We start from the raw sequence: 19,853 nt of genomic DNA, 5'->3' as shown, positions 1-19,853 counted from the left end.
ATACCTGTTGGGAGTCACTGTGGTAAAACTCTATTTAAATAAATACATATAAATGAAAGACAAATGTATCAAGGTGTAGAGCACATTTACTTGGGCTCAGAGTCTATAATTGGTGCACAAAGCTATATTTGGAAATTGGGGGGGCTGATATTTTGGGGAACATACACCTGATAATGGAGTTGCCATATTTCTATTTTCCTTTCTTCAATCTCTTGAGTCTTCTTTCACTTTTTTCCCATTTATACAGCTATTCTTTCTTTATTCCATCTTTCTTTTTCTTTTTCCATCTATCCTTCTTTTCTCTCAATCCACTTGTTTTTACAAATTCTCACCCTCCTTTCTACCACCCCTCCATCCATTCAAGCATCATACTTCCTTCCTTTCTTTCCTACATTCATCCTGGCATCATTTCTTCTGTCTCGTCTTCTCCATACCTGTCATTTTTTCATCATTCACTCATCATTCTATCCATACTGCTCTCCATTTCCAAGCTACACTTCCCTCCTTTCATCCAGCCATCCTTCTCTCTACCTGCCCACTTATTTCTCCATCCATCCGCCCATCTTTTTCTCAACCCAACACTTCCTTAACTCTAATTGCCATCTATCCGTTCATCCATCTCTCCACCCCTTCTTCTCTCCCACCCCTTCTCTTTGTCCATCCTTCTCTCCACTCTTCTCTCCATCTAACCCTTCCACATCCCCTCCCCTCCTTTTATTCTCTCTTGTTTCATTAGTTCCCCCAACCAGTGTCCCTTAGAACAAACATATTATTTCTCTTTCAGCAGCATTTATGGGCTTCTATTTGGAAGCTCTTTTCTCCAATTAAAGTGAAAAGTACAGCAAACAATAATTTAAATGTTTTACACCCCCTCTCCTCAAAATGCCAAAATGGAGTGTTAATGATGCCCCTGATTTAGGGTGCAGGGCTAATAACATGGTGCAGATGTGACCTGACTGATATCTTGTCTTTCTTTAATGCAGGTGAAATCCAGAGGTCTGATGGAGTCCCCGAACCGCTACACCCCTCAAGATGGGGGCTGGGGGTGGATGATCGTGCTGGCGGGGTTCATGATGACTGCACTCTGCTATGGTGTTATCCGCTCCATGGGAGTCTTTTATGTGGAGTTTGTCCACTCATTTCACAAACTCTCCAGTGAGGTGTCTTGGATCTCCTCCATTGCCATCGCTGTTCAACAATTTGCAAGTGAGTGACATGGTGGGCGAGACAGTGAGCGACACCCAAGAGGGCAGGGCCTGGCCAGTGACCAGCTAGCACTCTAATCACTAGTCTGTGGCTACTGTGTAGCCAGATTAGGGAGTAGAGGGCCAGAGAACAGAGACGGCAGGACTCTGAGAAGCACCAGTTCTGAGAGGGCAGGGCTCTCACAGGACATAGTTCTCCTAGGGGAAGGAGTGAGACGGAACGGCTCAGCGATGGGTCAGCAATGAGAGCGCATTTCTCTGAGATCAAAAGGCTTTGAGAGGGCACAGATCTCTCAGAAGGGCTTTATCAGAAGGCAGGGCTCTGAGAGGACACTGCTGTCAAAGGGCACTGCTCAGAGAGAGCAGGATTGTCAAAACTGTCAAAACTGGTACCTGGACTCCCCTACTATGGTGCCAGATGGATCTCTGGAGAAAGTTTATACACTAAACAAAGGCCAGATGCAATTCAGCTATTTCTCCAGTTACTTCACTTGGATTCGGCCTGACCAGATCACTCCTCAGTGTGATCTCCTGTCCTGAGCATGCAGTTGTACCTCCTCAAACTGTCGTGATGGCATCTTCTTGCAGACTTGCGATGGAATTGCAAGATTACACTTCCATGAAGCAGTCTGGTGCCGACCTTCTGGGGCTGTCTGACTTACTCCCTATGCCGTTAACACACATGGATTCTTTATTCGGTCACACACAACTGTTTCTTATTGAAGGGGAACAAATCAAAATGCAGAGTGTGCCTAAATACAATGTTATGGTATGAATGAGTGTAATCTGTGCAGCTCGGTTTAGTACCAGAGGAGCCAACACCAGTGGGGTTAAATAAAGGGTGGCAGGACCACTCAGGTTCAGATTCAGCACAGAACCCAATATTATCATGTGCATGTAGGCCTTATCGCTCTCATGAAGGCTCCACTCACCACCCTCTACTAGCGACAAGGCTCCCAACTACACACATGTGCACCTATCCTTGTGGGGTTGGGAGAAAATATGGACTTTGTAACGCTGACGGAAGTACAGCGGGCTGCTAATCCTTCCTGAGCAGGTCCAGTGAGGCCACCAAGACTTGACTCAAGAGCGCCCACCTCATCACTTAACTGCAGGGCACAGCCCAGGTACCAGTGCACCGCAGCAACTTGCACCATTCAAACACCGCGAGAAGGTGGCTCTTGGCACCCTGGGCTGCAAACACTGACAGGCCTGTGAAACAGCTGCCATAACACACGGCACATGGCTAGTAAAGCAACACTTGCATAAAGAAACTGAAACCAGTGAGGAAGAAAAGGGCAAGACTCCTGCCATGTCCCTCAGGGAAAGCAGAAAACATACAAAACAGGACAATCAGCCAGAAATGTGGTGAATGACATGAAAGTAAGCAGAGAACCCAGCTCACCAATTAATTGACTGACTGCAAGGCACCTGCTCTATGGTGACAAAGAGTGAAAAAGGCCAAGAGGCCAAGTGCCTAGTCAAAAGCACAGGCAACTGGGAAATCCAACATGGCTCTGAGCCACCTACTTAGCAACCAAGATCTACCACTGCACCAAGGCATAGCTGATTACCCTCAGAATATCACTGGTATCCCAGGCAAAGCCCCTGGCGGAGCTACCCCCATCCCTCTCAAGGCAGACAAGAGGAAGTCCCAAGAGCAGGTTTCTAGCTATCATAGTCTCTGTTAAAACTCGCTTGCATTTCAGGGAACTCATGGACCACACATCCACAGTACCACGATGGAGAATTACATTCATGCTATCCATGAAAAGAAAGGCCTTGTGAATCGTCAATACCCCCGCACGTCGCAGGGGAGGAGGTCTTCAAGCTTTCACAGAACCTCCATAATGGGCAAATAAACTTGAGTATGAGAGGGCATTAGTGGCCTTGGATACTCGTTTCAACCCACAACTCAATCCAGACTGCACTCATCTGTAAAATGACTAGAAAATCCACAGATGACCACTCAGTAAGAGCTCAAATATTCAACAAATGCTGATGATTTGATCTTAAGACCTGATACTCTGTGAGCCAGGGATGTTGTTAGATGCCATTTTCATACAATGGAGGTTCCATAACATATTAAATAGCCAGGTGGAAGAAATGGAATCATGGCTAACCAAATTCACCATCAGCCTCAACACCCAGTGAAGAGAGAAATAGTGGATGCCATCCGATGAGGGAAAAAAATTACAGAGCTTGCAACAGTGACGCCAAACCGAACTAAACCTAGTGCAGTTATCGTGGTGCCAAACCTCATCCAACTCAGCTTTGTCCAACTCTGCAGTGTCCCGCACAAGAAAAAACATGGTTGAATTGTGGGAAGTCTTACCCCTTTAACAAGTGCAGAAACAACCATTGAGAAAAATATCTATTTGGTGTCCACCAGCAGCTCAGTCCCAGCACATCATCTGCCAGAGGTCTTAGTCCTAGAAAGAGACCTTATCAGCATCGATACCCTAGTCTGTCACAACACCCCTCGCTGCACCACCCACTGCATGCTTGTAACTCTCCTCTTTGACCAGCTCATCAAGGACACAAATCATACAGCATCTCAGATGCCAAGGCCTGTCAAGTAAGGTGGGAAAAGGTCAACCATTATGTGAGCCACAACCAGAGAGGAAGTTCCTTAAGCATCTATGTGGGCAATCAGGTCTTAATTAAGTGTCCACATTCAGGATGGAACTCCCAAACACACTTTGAAAAGGGCCGCAGGACAGTCACGACTTTCAAAGTCACCATGGTCAGAACCCAATGAAGCCAGAAAAACGTATTTGCAACACCTCCCTTTTGAAGCATATAAGAACAACCTTTACACAAGGAAACCCTAAAATGACCTTTGGGTCACAGTGATGGTTATACCGTCCTACTGAGGGCAGGGCCGTCACTCATTTTCCCTGCCCTGGTTCATCATATTGTCAATAATAATGGCTGATTGACTGATGATCATGTGATCCCTGTTGCAGAAGACTGCTGATATATTTGTTGAATAATACTGTTGTCCAGGATTGGGGTTGAGTGGTTAATCTTGCTTGCTGATTCTCTGCTTTAAGGTAAGAGAGACTAACTAGATGATGCAAACTGATATAGCGTTTCTAATCAATTTACAAATTTATGGTTGTCCGTGTTGAGAACTGTCTGCAGTGTCTATGCAACCCTGTACATCTACCTATCTTTGCAACCCTATCCATCTTTCTAGGGTCTTTGCAACACTCCCTGTTATTGCAACCTTCTCTATCTTTGCAACCCTCTCCATTTTTGCAATCCTAACCTTGCAACCATCTCACTCTAAGCAACCCTCTCCGTCTATTTGTAATATAGATTTATGATAGCATTGAAAACAATTGGCAAAGTAAAGAGCCTGGCAGCGGTCCCTATTGGATTACTCTATAATTGCTTTTAATGCTTGTTACAATTGGAGCTCTTTATATTGTCATTATACGCTTATGGTTGCTTTTTTCATAGTAGACTGGTGATTTAATTGACACATATTTAACACTCCACTGACACATAGCCAACAAGGACAAGATTAACGCCTCAGACAGCTTTTCCCACTTTAAACTTCTGACCAAATTTGGCTGCAGCTCATTCAAAATCACTTTCCATCTAGATCACTTGAAAATGGCAGCAAAGACATACAAGCACAGATTTATGAGAAAGATCATTAAAATGCTTCCTGCTCACCAATATCACTGTGGCCACAGAGTCTGCTTGAACACAGATTTTCCCCTCTTCTTCCATTACCTATTCGCATGACTTAACTTTTTCAAGAGAGAGCTGAATATTGCTGAGTTTAAGACAATCCCACACGGAAGTATGTTAGCGGCATCCCCCTGATCAATCATCAAGTTAAAATGTCAGACTGTATTTCCATTCGTTCTTTTCTGCAAACAGCTTTCTCACAACATTACTTCTCCATCTAAATTACCCATGTCTCCTTTTAATCCCACTATACCTATTTTTATATATTACACTCTCACTTCCTTACTCTCTTTCTTGCCAAATCCATCTGCAGCCTTGTTTCCGCTCCATTCCCCCAAAATCAGCTGATGAAACCATTTGTAGTGGCACTCTCTCCACTGCCTTAATCAGATTTCATAAAGACCTAGTCCTAATAATGACATTGTAGCCAAGTGATCCTGATCAAGAATCAATGTTGTGCCCATCTTACGCAATACTTACAGATGGAAGTTGCTCATTATCATCAAACCTTTGCATACATGGCCCCCTCAAAACATCACTTGTGTTTGAATCTGAGCTCAAATCATGGTAACTTTGAGTTCCCTCCTATGTTGCAGTTCCAGATCACATCAAGAGAAGCTTAACAATTCAAGTAAATTCTGTGGCACTCGGAAATCCCCGTGGAAGTGAATAAATGCTGTTGACATTAAACCTCTTCAAAATAATGTACTCTCTGTTGCCTGGAGGTCAATCACTCACTACTTAATTTACACTCATATGAATTCATTGCAGATCTTCAAAAAAGAGTAAAAGCTCACCTTCAAGCTTCCCTTCTTCCAAATCTACTGGATCTTAATTCAGAAATATTGTTGTGGGAATGTAGCTCTGGGACCCAACAGATCCTCTAAAGACCTTTCAGACAGTGACATCATAGGCCAGATTTTATTTTACACCACATCTTGATCATTTGATCCCTCAACTGAGTGCTCCTCGGTTCCAACCAGCAGGCACATTAGAAGACAAACACTATGATCATACAAAAAGCAGCAATAAAGCTAAAGTGACCAGTATGAATGAAATTGTTCTGAAGACTTCAATCCCGAACACATTAATGAGGAATTTCTCTTTTAACTGTTGGTTCCGAAACTGTAGTCCTGCAGCCAAGCACATGACCTAGACTTTTTACTCCAGACTAAAATCTGACTCACTCACTCCTCACAGCCAACGCTTGACCTCCTCCTACCTCCAGGATTTGAGATCATTCAATTCTATTAAGAAGAAAAAGAAGGACGTGTGTAGTTATCATTCACAAATCAACCACCACATCCAAAGGCTTGAAAATGGCTGATTTTCATCATTGTGTTCATTGAAACCATGGCATTTAAATTCACTTCTGACTCTAGTAAAGTTTTCTTGGGTACGCTAACATGCAGTGGGAAAACACAGAGAAGGCAGCTGTCTCTCAAATGTCTATATTTATATTCAGTAACAATCTTGAGCATCTCTGCTCATCATCTGCCTGTGAAAAGGGAGACATATTTGTCTATCTGATTACCAAAAAAGGCAGTACTGACTACCCAGACTCCCTACAAGTTAACTGGACTCCTCACTTCTTAATACTTGTCGCTCTGCTGGGTATCAGAATATTGTCATGGGGCCAAACAAAATAACTAAAAGTGTGTGTCCGAGGATTCAACGGCATTAGTTTTGATATCTTCAAATTCTAGATTTCTTCCAAAGTAAAGAACGCATTGACTGAATCTGAATTAAACTGAGCTGTCTGTTACAACGATGTGGCACGGACCAATGTCACAAAAGAATTGACCCCATTAAAACTGAACTGATGAAACAGCAGAAAGTTCAGTCATCAGTTCTTAAAAGAACTACAGGAAAAGCACAAAACTCTCAGGATGATGGAACACATTTGACACCAATATCCACCCAAGCAGAAATTAGAATCTCTCAGAAATTAACAAAAATGGTACAAAAATCATATAATCAAAGACAAGGCAGCTTTGTCTACTAGTCCAATCAACTTGGAGAGTACATTTTCCAGGAGACCGTAAAAAATTATCAAAGGTTTCCTAAATCTCCCCTTTGCTCTTGTCATATCAAACACAAAAGAAATTTGTGATAAATCCTCCATTTTCGTTAATGACAAGATCGAAACAGAATATCTCTTTCTAATACAGTATCTGACAATCCCCTTGAGTCTGACACCAGAAAATACAATACGTAATGACTGTGTTTTTGTGCAGTACTTAAGGTTGACATTAGCATCATAATAAGATATTGCAGGCCTTTCTCACAGTTTACAGACCCTTCTCTGAAAAACTAGTGTGCGTAAGAGATCAGATTAACCTTCTTACCTTTCTTGACTAACCCAATTAATGCTTCTCCATCACAAGGAGGAGTTTCCACCAACTGCCTAAAACTCGGATGTGTTAACCACTTTTTTAAGAAGCTACGAATAAACCTAACCAATTTCCTTCCTTTATAAACACTCCACTCTGAGCCAAAGTACAGGAAAACTTTGTAGCAAAACACCCAACAAAAGAGCACAAAGCAAGCAATCTCCTTGATGATCTCCAACCGGATATAGATTCAGCTGCAGCTCACAGAGGGAAATGGTACACAAAATTGATGAGGTGCTTCTCTCCTAGACAAAATAGAGCATTGGCTTCTCATTCTACGTATCTGTCAATAGCATCTGATGCGGTCACTCATGCATCCCTCTTAAAGATACTGGAAGAATGATTGGGGATCAAAGGTGTTGATGCTCAACAGGCAAAATTGGTAAAGTCTGTCCCCAACACCTTTTCTCTTTAGTGAGGTGTCCAACAAGGTTAATCTTTTCCCAAAGTATTTTCAGTTTGTACATTAAACCACTCTGTGCTTTCATGAGGCAGTCTCACATGTCCTTTAATCTCTATACTGTTGACAGTCAGCTATATATGAAAGTGGCATTGCCAGAAGGTACAGAGGATCTTTCTATAGTCCTAGAAGAGTTACAAGTTTGAAATATCCAACATTATCTCAAACTGAACCCACAGAAGGTAGAATGCCTTCTGATTTTCTACCCGATTAATCACACCTCCTGGGCTACATGACCTACATCACTGAAAATTCAAATTCTCTGAATTTATGCTTGATAGAAACCCCAATCTGCACACTCACATTAATGCTTTAGCAAAAGAAGCTCAACAGCAAATAAGACCACTATGGGGGATCAAAGGGCCAGATGTATCAAAGGGTTTTGCCCATTCTGTGTCTATGGGAAAATGTGTTCATACATATGGCCCAAAGTTCCTTCTCCAGTGGATTACATGAACTTGCTCCTATCAGGCATTCCTAGAATCCACTTGGCCCTCGAGTGGAAGGCCATGAGATACAGGGGCCCCCTCAGCACAGTACCCAGGCCTGAGAATTCCTAAGTGAGTCTTAAGGTGGCCCCTTCATATACTTTGGATTGGCCCCCCTCAAGTTTTGGTAAACGCATTCTTGGTCGATATTTGGTGCTGCACTTAAACATCCTGCTATCCGGGCACACAATTTTCTGATCTTACCACCCCAATGCTGATCACACTAAACTGACTTCCAATAGAAGACAAATGTTCAAGTCAGCTTGTAAAGTCTTTGAGTCTTTGCATGGTGAAAAAACTTTCTCAAGAAATTATACCATAGCCTGGAAATTGCTTCCTCTTGCAATCTGGAAAAATCCATCTATAGGAAATTTTAAACTTTAATTCTTAAGGGTCAGTTTACAAAGGAAAAGTTACAGATGTAGACATTCTTAATTGTATCTCTATACCTACAACTACTCACCAGTTTTCGGTGGAGATTTACACTTAGGGACAGAGATACATGTCTCCATGCTCTCTAACGAGGAGGTGGAGCAGCCCGCAATTTAATTTATGAGTATAAAGTTACTATTACCACTGGGATGAAGCTTTCCCTAATGGGAAAGTAAAGGGAAATTTAATTAAGATTATTACTTTTTAAAATGTATTCTAAACATTTCTCTGGAAAATATAAAATGCTAAATCACTCAATATAATTAATATGCACCTGGGACTTATAAAATAAAACATTATAAGGCATTACATCCTCAACTTAAATTTTTGTTAAATTTTACAATAATTTAAATATCTTGGCTTGATTTACAAATAATAATTTTCAAACAAAAAGTTAAAGACAAAATTATGTGCGGGCGGAAGCAAACTCAGATCTGTTTCTCTGTCCTCATCACTGTGGCAGGGAAACAGATCTGAAGTCTGCTCCCAGCTGGCAGGAGCATATTGTTAAAGCTCCCGCCAGCTGGGAGCTGACTTCGTGTTTGGTCTCGCTTGCCGGGAGATTTGTAATTGCCCCCAACATCCGAGAGCAAACACAGGAAACCGCAATGTCCCGGTATTGGGCACCTCAGGACACATTCTGAGTCGGCCCTGGGGGATTGGGTCCCAGGGCCATTTATGGCTCAGGGAGAGGGGGGCTGCGTGGCCCCCCTCTACTTTGCATACATGGGCAAGACCTGGGGGGATGGGTACCGGGGGCTGAAATTGGCCTTAGGAGGGGGGCTGCCCTGCCTCCTCCACCTTCAGAAATGTGGCTAGGCACCAGGGAATGTGGTCCCTGAGAATGAAATCTGCCCATTGTGGTGGCCCACACGTGCCCTCCTCCCAAAAATACAAATATTTTACTCAAGGGACTTATACCACCCAGGTGGCTTTAAACAAAAGTGCCGAAGACCGCTCTTGTTTAAAAAAAAAAAAAAAACATTTGCAATGGCATTTACTGCAAACTTTCAAAAACACATTTTTGACCCCACCACCAGGCCTTTGGGGCCAGGGTATATCTATCCTGCCCCCTTGTGTCTTTTTTGTGTTTTTTTTTTTTTAGGACTCAGGACTGCTGGTAAATATATATGTATATATATATATATATATAGAGAGAGAGAGAGAGAGAGAGAGAGAGAGAGAGGTAGATAGATAGATAGATAGATAGATAGATAGATAGATAGATAGATAGATAGATAGATAGATAGATAGATAGATAGATAGATATCAAATCTCACAAAATGCATGGTAAAGACTTACAGTACAATAGTGTAAAGGTCAACTGTTGCATTACATGTGTGGTAAAGGCATGTGTTGTTAAGTCTGAGACTGCAGAGATCAGAGTATAGGAGTCTGAGAGGGCGGGACTCAGAGAGAGCAGAGCTCTGAGAGGTCATGGACCCGGTGACAGGAGTCTGGGTGGGTAGGGCCTTGAGGCAGCAGAGCTCTGAGAGGGCAGGGATCCGGTGACAGGAGTCTGGGTTGGTAGGGCCTTGAGGCAGAAGAGCTCTGAGAGGTCAGGGATCCAGTGACAGGAGTCTGAGCATTCAGTGCTCAGACGATAAAGGTTTAGAGAAGTCAGGGGCGAGACGGTGTAACCTACGAAGGGCATGACTCTGCCAGGGCACAGCTCTCAGAGCAAGGTTTGGAGAGTTCAGGGGTGAGATGGAACAGCGCTGAGAGGGCAGGTCCCAGAAAAGACAGGGCTTGGAGAGGGCAAAGGAGAGAGGGCACAGCCCAGAGACACCACACCTCTGAAAAGGCAAGGCACAGAGAAAAATGGAATTTGAAAGGTCAGATCAGGCAAGGTAAACTCAGTAAGAGCTTGAGCTCAGAGAGTGCACGGTTTAGAGGGCATGGGGAGATTTAAGGGCAGGGCTCAGTTTCTCACCATAGCTGATGGGAGGTGGGGAATTAAAGGGAGTGGCCCTGGCCAGAAGGTGAGGGACCAAGGGGCTATTACCAGTTGCTGTGTATCATTCCAGTGCGGTCCTTCTTCTTTTCGTTTCAGGTCCGATTGGCAGTGCCCTCAGCATGCAATATGGGGAGAGAGTGGTGGTGATGGCCGGAGGCATCCTTGCCTTCCTGGGTATTCTGTTGGCTTCATTTGGAAACTGCTTGGTGCACCTCTACCTCACTATGGGAGCCTTGACAGGTGGGAGACAGGCCCTGACGATGGTGCATGGACTGTGGGAACAGATGAGCAGTGAGAATGTGATATTTGTATGTGTTATGTATTTGTATGCACTATATCTATAGCACAAACCTATCCAACAGGCAGCAGAGCACTGTTCAGGGTCAAAGACAAGTATAAAGTCAACAAGAGATAGGAGAGGTAGTTGGTTTGTGGATGGTTCACACATTGTGATGTAATGTTCTTTAAAGAGGCAAGACTTCCATTCATTTTTTCTTAAAACTGAACTGAACAGCATTTGTGTAGGCCTGATAGATATGGGGATCTTGTTTCAGATGCTGAGTGCATGTAAAAGGCTTGTTGTTTTGTGTTTTTCTAGTTTGCACTTCTTAGTCTGCAGTCTGAGTCTGCAGTCTGATGGTATCCTATGAGAACCACCAGAGATGGGGAGGCTGTCTGCAATATTATTTGTGGGATGGTAATGGACCTGTAGGTGTGAGGGACTGACTTATGGTATGATTATGGGATGTAGACGTGGAAGTGGCGTGGCACAAATGAGTGCATAGTTAAGGCTACAGCAACTCTTGCAAGTGTGGGATAATATACAATATAGGGGTACAAGTTTGGAAGGGTTAGGCAAATAAACTGGTATAGGAACCGTGGAAGTCAATGGGCCGTAGACTGTGGAAATGAAGTCTAGGGATTTTGAAGCAAGAGAGTGCATGGGCTGTAGTAATTGGTAACATGCAGATCACTCCCTCTGATTGGCTGTCTTCCCTACACTCTTGAGAGTCTCTGTGGTAAGGGAAAAAGCACACTGTAAATGAATTTCTGGTAGAGCACACACATGCAATGCCCTGTGAAAAACACCAATTGAGGTTTTGTCTCTGGTATGCAAATACAGAGGGAAAACTAAAGAAACAGCAGACACTGAATTTCTATAAAAACAGTCAGAAATGTTAGTAGGTGAGTAGATCCAATGCAGATGGGTTTAGAGTCCAGATAAATAAAGAGCATACCTTCCAGACACGGAGAGATAACTGGACATCCACTGGTCACCATATCAGTGTACATAGGTATAAAGCTGAGGAGCAAATAAACATAGTCTGAATTTCCACTGACATTATATATAGGAAGGCCCGCTCTTAGAGAACTGAACATACAATACTAGGGAAGCGATGGGCCACCCATGGTTAAACTATGTCATGGTTGAAGGAGATCCTAAAGAGGCTTGTTTTCCCCCCCAATCCAGGTTTCGGGTGGTCTCTGGTTTATGGACCAACGATGGGTGCCATCTCAAAGCACTTCCTCCGCCGACGGATCCTCGCGCTGGGCTTGGCACTCACAGGCAATGGCCTCTCCTCCTTTCTCTTTTCACCACTATTCCAAGCTCTTGTTGATACCTACAGCTGGCGAGGGGCCCTCATCATCCTCTCAGCAATGCAGTTGAACTTGTGCGTCTGTGGTGCACTAATTCGGCCTGTCCATGTACTGCAAGACCACCGCCATGGCCAAGTAGAAGCAAAGAAGCCGTCAAAGGCTGCCTTATTTTTGCATAAAATGGCCTCTGATTTGGATATCAACCTGTTCCAGAACCGTGGCTTTGTTGTGTACTCGGCCAGCATGCTTCTCATCTGTTCTGGTTCCATGATGCCTTATGTCCACCTGGTCCCACATGGCAAGGACATGGGCCTGAGCAGCTACGAGGCAGCCTTTCTCATGTCAATGACAGGACTAGCAGACTCTGGTGCTCGTCTCCTATCAGGCTTTTTTGCTGACCACAAGCTGCTTACCACGCTGCAGCTCTTGGTGCTGTGGAGCTCAACATGTGGGCTCAGTCTGCTTCTCTTGTCCCTCGGCAACACCCTCCCTAGCATCATGGTCCTGGGTATCTTCTACGGTATGAGCAGTGGTGCCTTTACACCACTTATCTTCGGAGTGCTACCTGATCTGGTGACCACTGAGAGGGTGACCAGCGCTGTGGGGCTCTCCTTGATGATCATGAGTATCGGGGTGTTGCTGGGCCCCCCGTTTTCAGGTAAGCTTGGTAAAGAGCAAAAAGGATGCAGTGGTGCTGAGGTAGATAGGTAGAGGATGGGAGTAAGAGAGGAATATGATATAAAGGAAGAGAGATGTGCATGACTGGAGTGGTAAAGATTCATACTCAGTAGATGCAGGAATAATGAGCTATGAGGTTGTTGGGAACAGGTGACAAGTAAATCCGTCTGACTCTGGTGCACACAGGCACATAGTGGTTTGAATCAAACTCCGTGTGTCTGCCCCTTAAAATATTAGGTAAACCACATGCAAGAACTGAGCAAATGGTCACAGGAATGCCCCTTCGCTTTGAGTATCCCACACCCTACTGTTGGAAGTTGGCTAAGATGGACGATTTTAACGGTGGACGATGAGGCATCACCAGTTCCTTTTCTCCAAATTATCACGATATCACCACGCCATTACACTCAATGCCACCATGGATGATGGTCATCTCTAGGACCACTCCGGCTAGTATGTGTAGAGAATTACATTGTTACCACCAAAGAGTCAGATACTTCTATCAAGAGATCATTTGTTCTATACTTTGCCGATGAGGACATTTAAAAAAGTGTATACACCTCTTCCTTCACAGTGGTGATGCCACCAACAATATATTCTAAACCGTAAACAAAGCATTATGCTAAAATACTAGGGGCTGATTCACAAAGGTAATTTAAATTTTTGAGTAATTTACACTTTTGAGTAAGTCTATGACTTTTTTTGGATAGTCACAAAATCTGAGTGTAAAGTTTCTCAAAATGCGTAACTTAGATGTCTCCACAGCCTAAAAAATGGAGTGGAGCAAAATTTACGAGTGTAAGTTACTACTGCCAAGGTAGCAGTATGTCCAGCCCCACCATGGCCAACCACTGGGCTTCAAAGCCATACAATAGAAAATAATGGAGGTAGGGACTTTATTTTCCCGCAAGTGGAGCCTTGCATGAGCTTCCTTTACAAATTACAGGTGTTTTGAATTGAATTGCTGATGCCCTCCGCCAGCATGATGCTCCAGCCCCCTCCATTTGGGAGCCCTTGAGGAGGATGGAGTATTGCATAAATTAATGTCAAGAATTAATTTAAAATAAAGATAAGAGTGATGTAGCAGTTTTTCTTTTGTTCAACATTTACACTAAACATATAGAATCAAGAATAATTAATAGTTAACATAAAGATTTTTGTATTTTTTTTACTTAAAAAACTTTTCTATTTTTAACTATACTTTGCCATTCAGAGATATCTGCCCCTGTGACTCCACTGCGGAATCTCCTGCTGGTAAAAGTAAAAACATTTATTTAACTCAAAAACATTATTAAAATGTTTTATTATACAAATTAATGTAAAATAATTGTTAATATTTATTTTAAATATAGCATAAAAGAATCAAAATATTACAGACTATTATCCTTATTTAAATGTATTCTCCAATTATCTTTTATTTGAATTCCCTACCTCTATTATTTTCTATGATTGGGTGTCTCAGTACCAGTGGTTGGCCATTTGTGGTGCTGGACTTACTACTGTTTACTTCTGTTACTGTGTAGTAACTTACACTTATATTTTGTGAATAGCCAAAAGTGGTAGGAATAGGCCCTTAGTCTGCATCCATTCATGAAGAATTCTGATCAACGTAAGACACTTTGGCAGCATCTCTGACCGTCATCCTAAGGATCATCTTACTCCTCCAGGCTCCAGAAACAGATCCTTCCAGAACCTGGTATGTTCCTACTATGCAGTACTGTATGCTTCTGGTGAAGCACCCTGTCCATCATACCCTAAGTCAGATGCAAGTTTCTTGTCACTCACACAGCTTAATGTGAATCCCTCCTATTCCCACACCTTCACCAACACTTTAATTAACATCTGTTTCCCTTGGAGCTGGAAACTAGCTTATCACTTCACCTTATAAAGGTGCTTTTCTTCCTGAGCATATAAACAAATTCTTTTAGAAGTGGCGGGAGTTAGGGGGAAGATATTTGTCATTAAGTTTCATATATCCCTAGCTGTGATACAAGAAACTTAATGCCCAATCCGTCCTTTCTTGAAATCAGTTTGTACAATGAAGTCCAACCCAGACTTCACTTTGCAGGTAAACCTTTTTGTTGCCTGGATTGTTCATCCCCCTGGGCTGGTAAATAGCAAACAATGTTGTCACCGTGGGCGATCCAGGCTTTGGAAGCTTTACTTTACGTCAGAGCCCTTCCCAACATATGATCTGAATCTTGATCATTAGGTCGTAGCCCCGGCTCATGATGAACATTATGATGTAGTAAAATTAAGGCTTGTCTGAGGGGTAATGCTTGGTTTCCCAGGATTAACAATCTCAGAAAATATGTGATTGCCAGCTGAGTAAAGTGCCACCTGCGACAAACCAGGGGGTAACCTGTGAAGTGCTCCGACCATTCCTGGGGCTTAGTGTGTGACATAAAAACTATAAATAAGGGAGTCTGGAAAGATTTCTGCTCATTCTGAGCAGTGTACCTCTTGGTAAGTCCGTTAAACACTTTGAAGAAACCACAACATTATTATGATCCTTGAATCAGGTTGTACAAATGTCTTCATCAATATTGCACCGCATCCCATTCACTCATGTCATGGTCTCCTGCAGCACGTAGGAGGAGGAGAAGGAGTTGGGAAGGAGATGAGGGGTCACTAGAAGACGCTAGGAGGGAGAATCAAGGGTGACTGCAGGAGAGAGGCCACTAGAACAAATTGAGAAGGAGATGGGGGTACCGAATGAGACTGAAGGGGAGTTATGGCTCTGAAACAGATAAAAAGGGTTGTTGATGAGGAGGAAATTCTGGAGGATTAGCAAGGAATTGTGGATAGACTGGGAGCTTGAAAGTGGTTGTTACCAGGTGGGGAAGGGGTTGGGAAAACTATTAATATGATACAAATGGTTTAAAATGGAGTTTGCAGGTTGTTTGCAGCCTTTATATGTCCTGATTATCCCCACTTTGTCTCCACGGTCACTGCTTACAGGATTCCTCAGGGACCTCACAGGGGACTTCAGGATCTCATTCCTTGCTTGTGGGGGACTCAACCTGGCTGGGAGTGCCATGCTGATGTGCATCCCCTCGTTCTTCTCCAGAGGCCTGCAGACCTGCAAGAAAAAGAACAGAAGCCCGTCTCTGCAGACTGAAGAGGAGGTGTCCCCATCTAGGGTTCTGATGACACTATCTACCATGGACCAATGTCTGGAGACCTCGCCGGCCACTAGTTTGCACACTGTGTCTAGCCAGTGCTAGCCTCTCAGTGACAGGCCTATTATAGCATGAGTGACAGCTATCTAGTAGAGGGCCTGATAGCCCTAGGTGAACAAAGTTACAGAATTTACTCTGTTTCTCTCTTTTCTTGCTCTGGGATGAGGATACATTAGAGGTATCAACATATAAATCCTTTTTTCCCATCCTTTCTATTTTCAGCAACATCATAATTTATTAGAAGCATGTAAGTCTGTTTATATTGCAGTGTGTCCAATGAGCAGCATAGAGAGCCCAAGTCCTGTTCGGTCATGCAAAGAGCTACTGTAACGAATCTTTCAGCCCAGACAACTCCGTCTCGCCATGGCGTGACAGCAGCACCTACCATGACTTCTTTTCCCCGCTCACTGAGACTGCTCAGTAAGAAGGGCAGGCTTTGATGTCTTTCTTCTTCCTGATATGGAGGATCCTGGACTGTACATGAAAGCAGCGTCCATTTAAATTCTACTTGCTGGTAGAGTTGCTCCTGGTCAGTTCAGCGGTGCAGCCTCTACGAGATCCAAACATTGAGTAACCATAGCGCTCTAGCCCCCAGTACCTCAACTATTTTATCGGTGCAAGCAAATTTTCCCTAAAGTCCAACTCACCAAATTTTTGGGAACAGCACCCAAGACCAGAGCTCCTGCCACTTTCAGAAAATGTTCCAGTAGCAATAGATGCCCACATGGTGCAGAGTTGTGGTGCTTAATGAGAAAGCATTGTGCTGAACCAGAGTGCATTGTAAAGTACAGAAAGATATGGCTACACAGGGGATCACAGTCTGAGAGTCAAACTTGCATGCACGGGTTATAGAGAACATACTAGAAACTATTATTCAGCTATATGGGTCCATAGGTAATATAGAGGGGCTGCACGGGATATGCACCGACGCACCAAGGGCAATTACAGAGGTTTGACACAATGGTCACAGGAGGTGAATGATGCCCATACATTGGCTTCATAATGCTAATATGGGGCTCCATATCACATATACAATAAATGCTCAGGCCATAAACAGGGACCTCATAACACAAGCTTCATGATATGCATATGTGGGGTTCAGAAGGCACACAAGAGCACTTATAAGGTCAACATGTCACACATACAAAGGCTTTATGGTGTACATGCAGGGTGTAGGAAACTGGATTTCTAAACTACAGGAGAGAGAAGTCCTTTGAGCAGCAGATTGAATGCTGTGATTTTGGGGTGTCTGAGGTTTAAGTTTGTGCCATTCAGATGTGCTGAATTCATTGCTATTGGTTGGGAGGGGAATCAGTCAAGCGACAATGGGGCGGAGTCTGTAAGAGCTCCACTGCCCAAGCGATTGGTGCAGAATTGTAAGCGCTTCATTACCTGCTTAAAAGTGTTTTTACATTTGCTGATTTGCTCCTGTTAGATTCTGATTCTCCTGGCTTACTGTTTGTAACTGAAACTTGGCTGACAGAGGACTCCATGCCTGACGTCCTAGCGCACGCCTAGAGATCTACTACATTTTCATTCACAACAGACACCAGGAGAGGAAATCTGGAGGGGTGGCCGCTATTATCAAAAAGAATCTGGCCTTCACCGAACTCTCCCCCTTATTCGCCTTGATGGCAGAGATCGTAGTGATAAAACTGAACTCACCTAGTGCCCCTTTAATATGCATTCTGATCTACAGACCCCCAGTGAATATGCACCAATTCTGCTAATCTTTAGTGGATTTTTAATCTGCCTCAGTGGTCGATTATGCAAAAATGTTGCTCCTAGGCGACTTCAACATTTGGCTCTTCTGACCTCACTGATTCTCTTAGGGGGCTGAATTTTGACCAACAGATATCCACGGCTACACATATTAAAGGTCATATTTTTGACCAAGTTTAATGTTAAATCTAACAATGTCCAACTTCAGTGTTCTCCCTTGCATCTGGTCTGATCGCCACTTAATCAAGTTTGTTATAAACAACACTGCACCTATGAAACCCCCCATCTGCCCTGGCAACTACTCGAGAAACTGGACTAGTACTAACATCGAGAACCTTTACGTCTCACTGGCCTCATCCATACTAACTAAGGGGGAACGTACATGATTCGGCAGAGGCTTTTACTGACAGCCGTAGAGAAGCCAGAAATTCACATGCCCCTAGGCATAAAATAAAACCATTCTGCTGCCATGAAGCATCCAATTGGTGCACAGAAGATCTAAAGAAAGCAAAGCTTGAGCTGTGTCAAGCTGAGCGGAAATGGCAAAGGGTCTACTCACCTGATAACAAATACAGTGTTGCCCTTCAATAAAAAAACCTGTAAGACAACAACCTGGGTAGCCAAATGTAGTTATTTCTCCAATAAGTTACTAAACTCTGCAAATAAATATAAAGAGATATTTGAAATTATCAATGAACTATAAAACCCATCCTGTGTTAACACACCAGCAGTCCCCACTTAGAACCTGTGTGATGACTTGAATTCGTTTTTCATCAATAAAATACGGACAATAAAGTATAGTATCCTGAATAGCACCTTATCTTCAGCTTTTCCCCAGATGATAAGAATCTTGCAAATCTTACCACCTTCCCTGCCATTACCTTAGACAGTCTCCTGGACCTGATGTGCATAGTTAAAGTGGGATCTACTGAGGATATCTGACCTTCTCATATCCAAAAGTGTGGTTTTTCTCATCTGCCTTACCTGTGATCTCCTTACTTAACTTATCCTTAAGCCAAGGAGTTGTTCCCACTCTTTCAAGGAGGCATTAGTGATCCCTTTGCAAAAAAAAAAAAAAAAACTGACGAGGATCCTTCTGTCCTTAAGAACTATCGCCCCATCTCGTTACTCCCCTATCTTGCCAAGTTATTAGAGGCTTGTGTTGCTCAATCTCGATGCTCCTTCCTAGAGAATCCTCCTTTCTAGATTCCCATTAGGCATGTTTTTGGCCTGCTCACTCAACGGAAACTGTCATATTATCCGCAGTTGATGGTATGAAGGAAATTGCAGACAAAGGCTTAGATCAGTTATAAGTCCTATTGGACTTATCGGCATTCTTTGACAGAGTAGATGATGACATTTTCATTGAGTGTGTCGGGCCGCTGGTCTGCAAGGACCAGCACAAAGCTGGATAAAGTATTTTCTTGCTGATCCATCACCATCAGTTCTCCTTGGCCCTTTTTGTTCCTCCAAAGTCAGGCTCAATTGTGGTGTACCACAGGGCTCCTCACTATCTTCCCATCTATTGAAGGTACACATCCGCCCTCTGATCCGCACTTTACAAAGGCACAGTGTGAAGCTATGCAGACAACATGCCACTGCTCATTAATATTGTGGAAGCAATGGAATCCAGGAAGCATTTTCAGAGAACTATGCTTTTTATCCAAAACTGGATGAATCGTTTTCAGCTGAAGCTCAACTCGGATAAAACTGAGATTGCAATGTTTAAAAACAAACTGCAGAGGTGGAACCGCCTCCTTCCAGCCTGCAGAAATGGGAACTTCCCCGGTGCCCAAAATTGGAGTCAAAAGCCTTGGGGTTCTCATAGATGAGGATATACGAAACCTCAGATAGGTGCAGTCACCTCAACTTGTTTTTTCCAACTCTGAAAAAATAAAGAAAGTTCTGAAGTACTTCACCGTAGAAGAAATTATTCAGATCATAGGGTAGGTCGCTCCCCCTGCCGCTCCCCCTGCAGCTCCACCAGCCCAGGCTCCTGACACCTCCCAGCAAGACCTGCTAAAACCGTAAG

General features: G+C 43.5%; 1 protein-coding gene across 1 annotated transcript; it reads left to right on the top strand.

Moving 5' to 3' along the window:
* Window positions 1-989: 989 nt before the first annotated feature.
* On the top strand, window positions 990-18,551 carry LOC138267804 (monocarboxylate transporter 13-like). Its single transcript, XM_069217013.1, has 4 exons — window positions 990-1,206; window positions 10,737-10,880; window positions 12,112-12,897; window positions 15,879-18,551. The coding sequence occupies exons 1-4, from the start codon at window positions 1,002-1,004 to the stop codon at window positions 16,142-16,144; spliced, it is 1,401 nt and encodes a 466-aa protein (XP_069073114.1). The 5' UTR covers window positions 990-1,001; the 3' UTR covers window positions 16,145-18,551.
* Window positions 18,552-19,853: the final 1,302 nt, after the last annotated feature.

This window comes from Pleurodeles waltl, chromosome 12 (genome assembly GCF_031143425.1).
Source record: "Pleurodeles waltl isolate 20211129_DDA chromosome 12, aPleWal1.hap1.20221129, whole genome shotgun sequence".
NCBI lineage: Eukaryota > Metazoa > Chordata > Amphibia > Caudata > Salamandridae > Pleurodeles > Pleurodeles waltl.
This window is presented reverse-complemented; position numbering and strand designations above follow the sequence as displayed.

Excerpts from the sequence above, each read along its gene's own strand:
- LOC138267804 (XM_069217013.1), top strand. The coding sequence starts at position 1,002 with ATGGAGTCCCCGAACCGCTACACCCCTCAAGATGGGGGCTGGGGGTGG. Across the intron at positions 1,207-10,736 it reads CGCTGTTCAACAATTTGCAA|GTCCGATTGGCAGTGCCCTC; the intron begins GTGAGTGACATG and ends TTTTCGTTTCAG. Across the intron at positions 12,898-15,878 it reads GCTGGGCCCCCCGTTTTCAG|GATTCCTCAGGGACCTCACA; the intron begins GTAAGCTTGGTA and ends CACTGCTTACAG.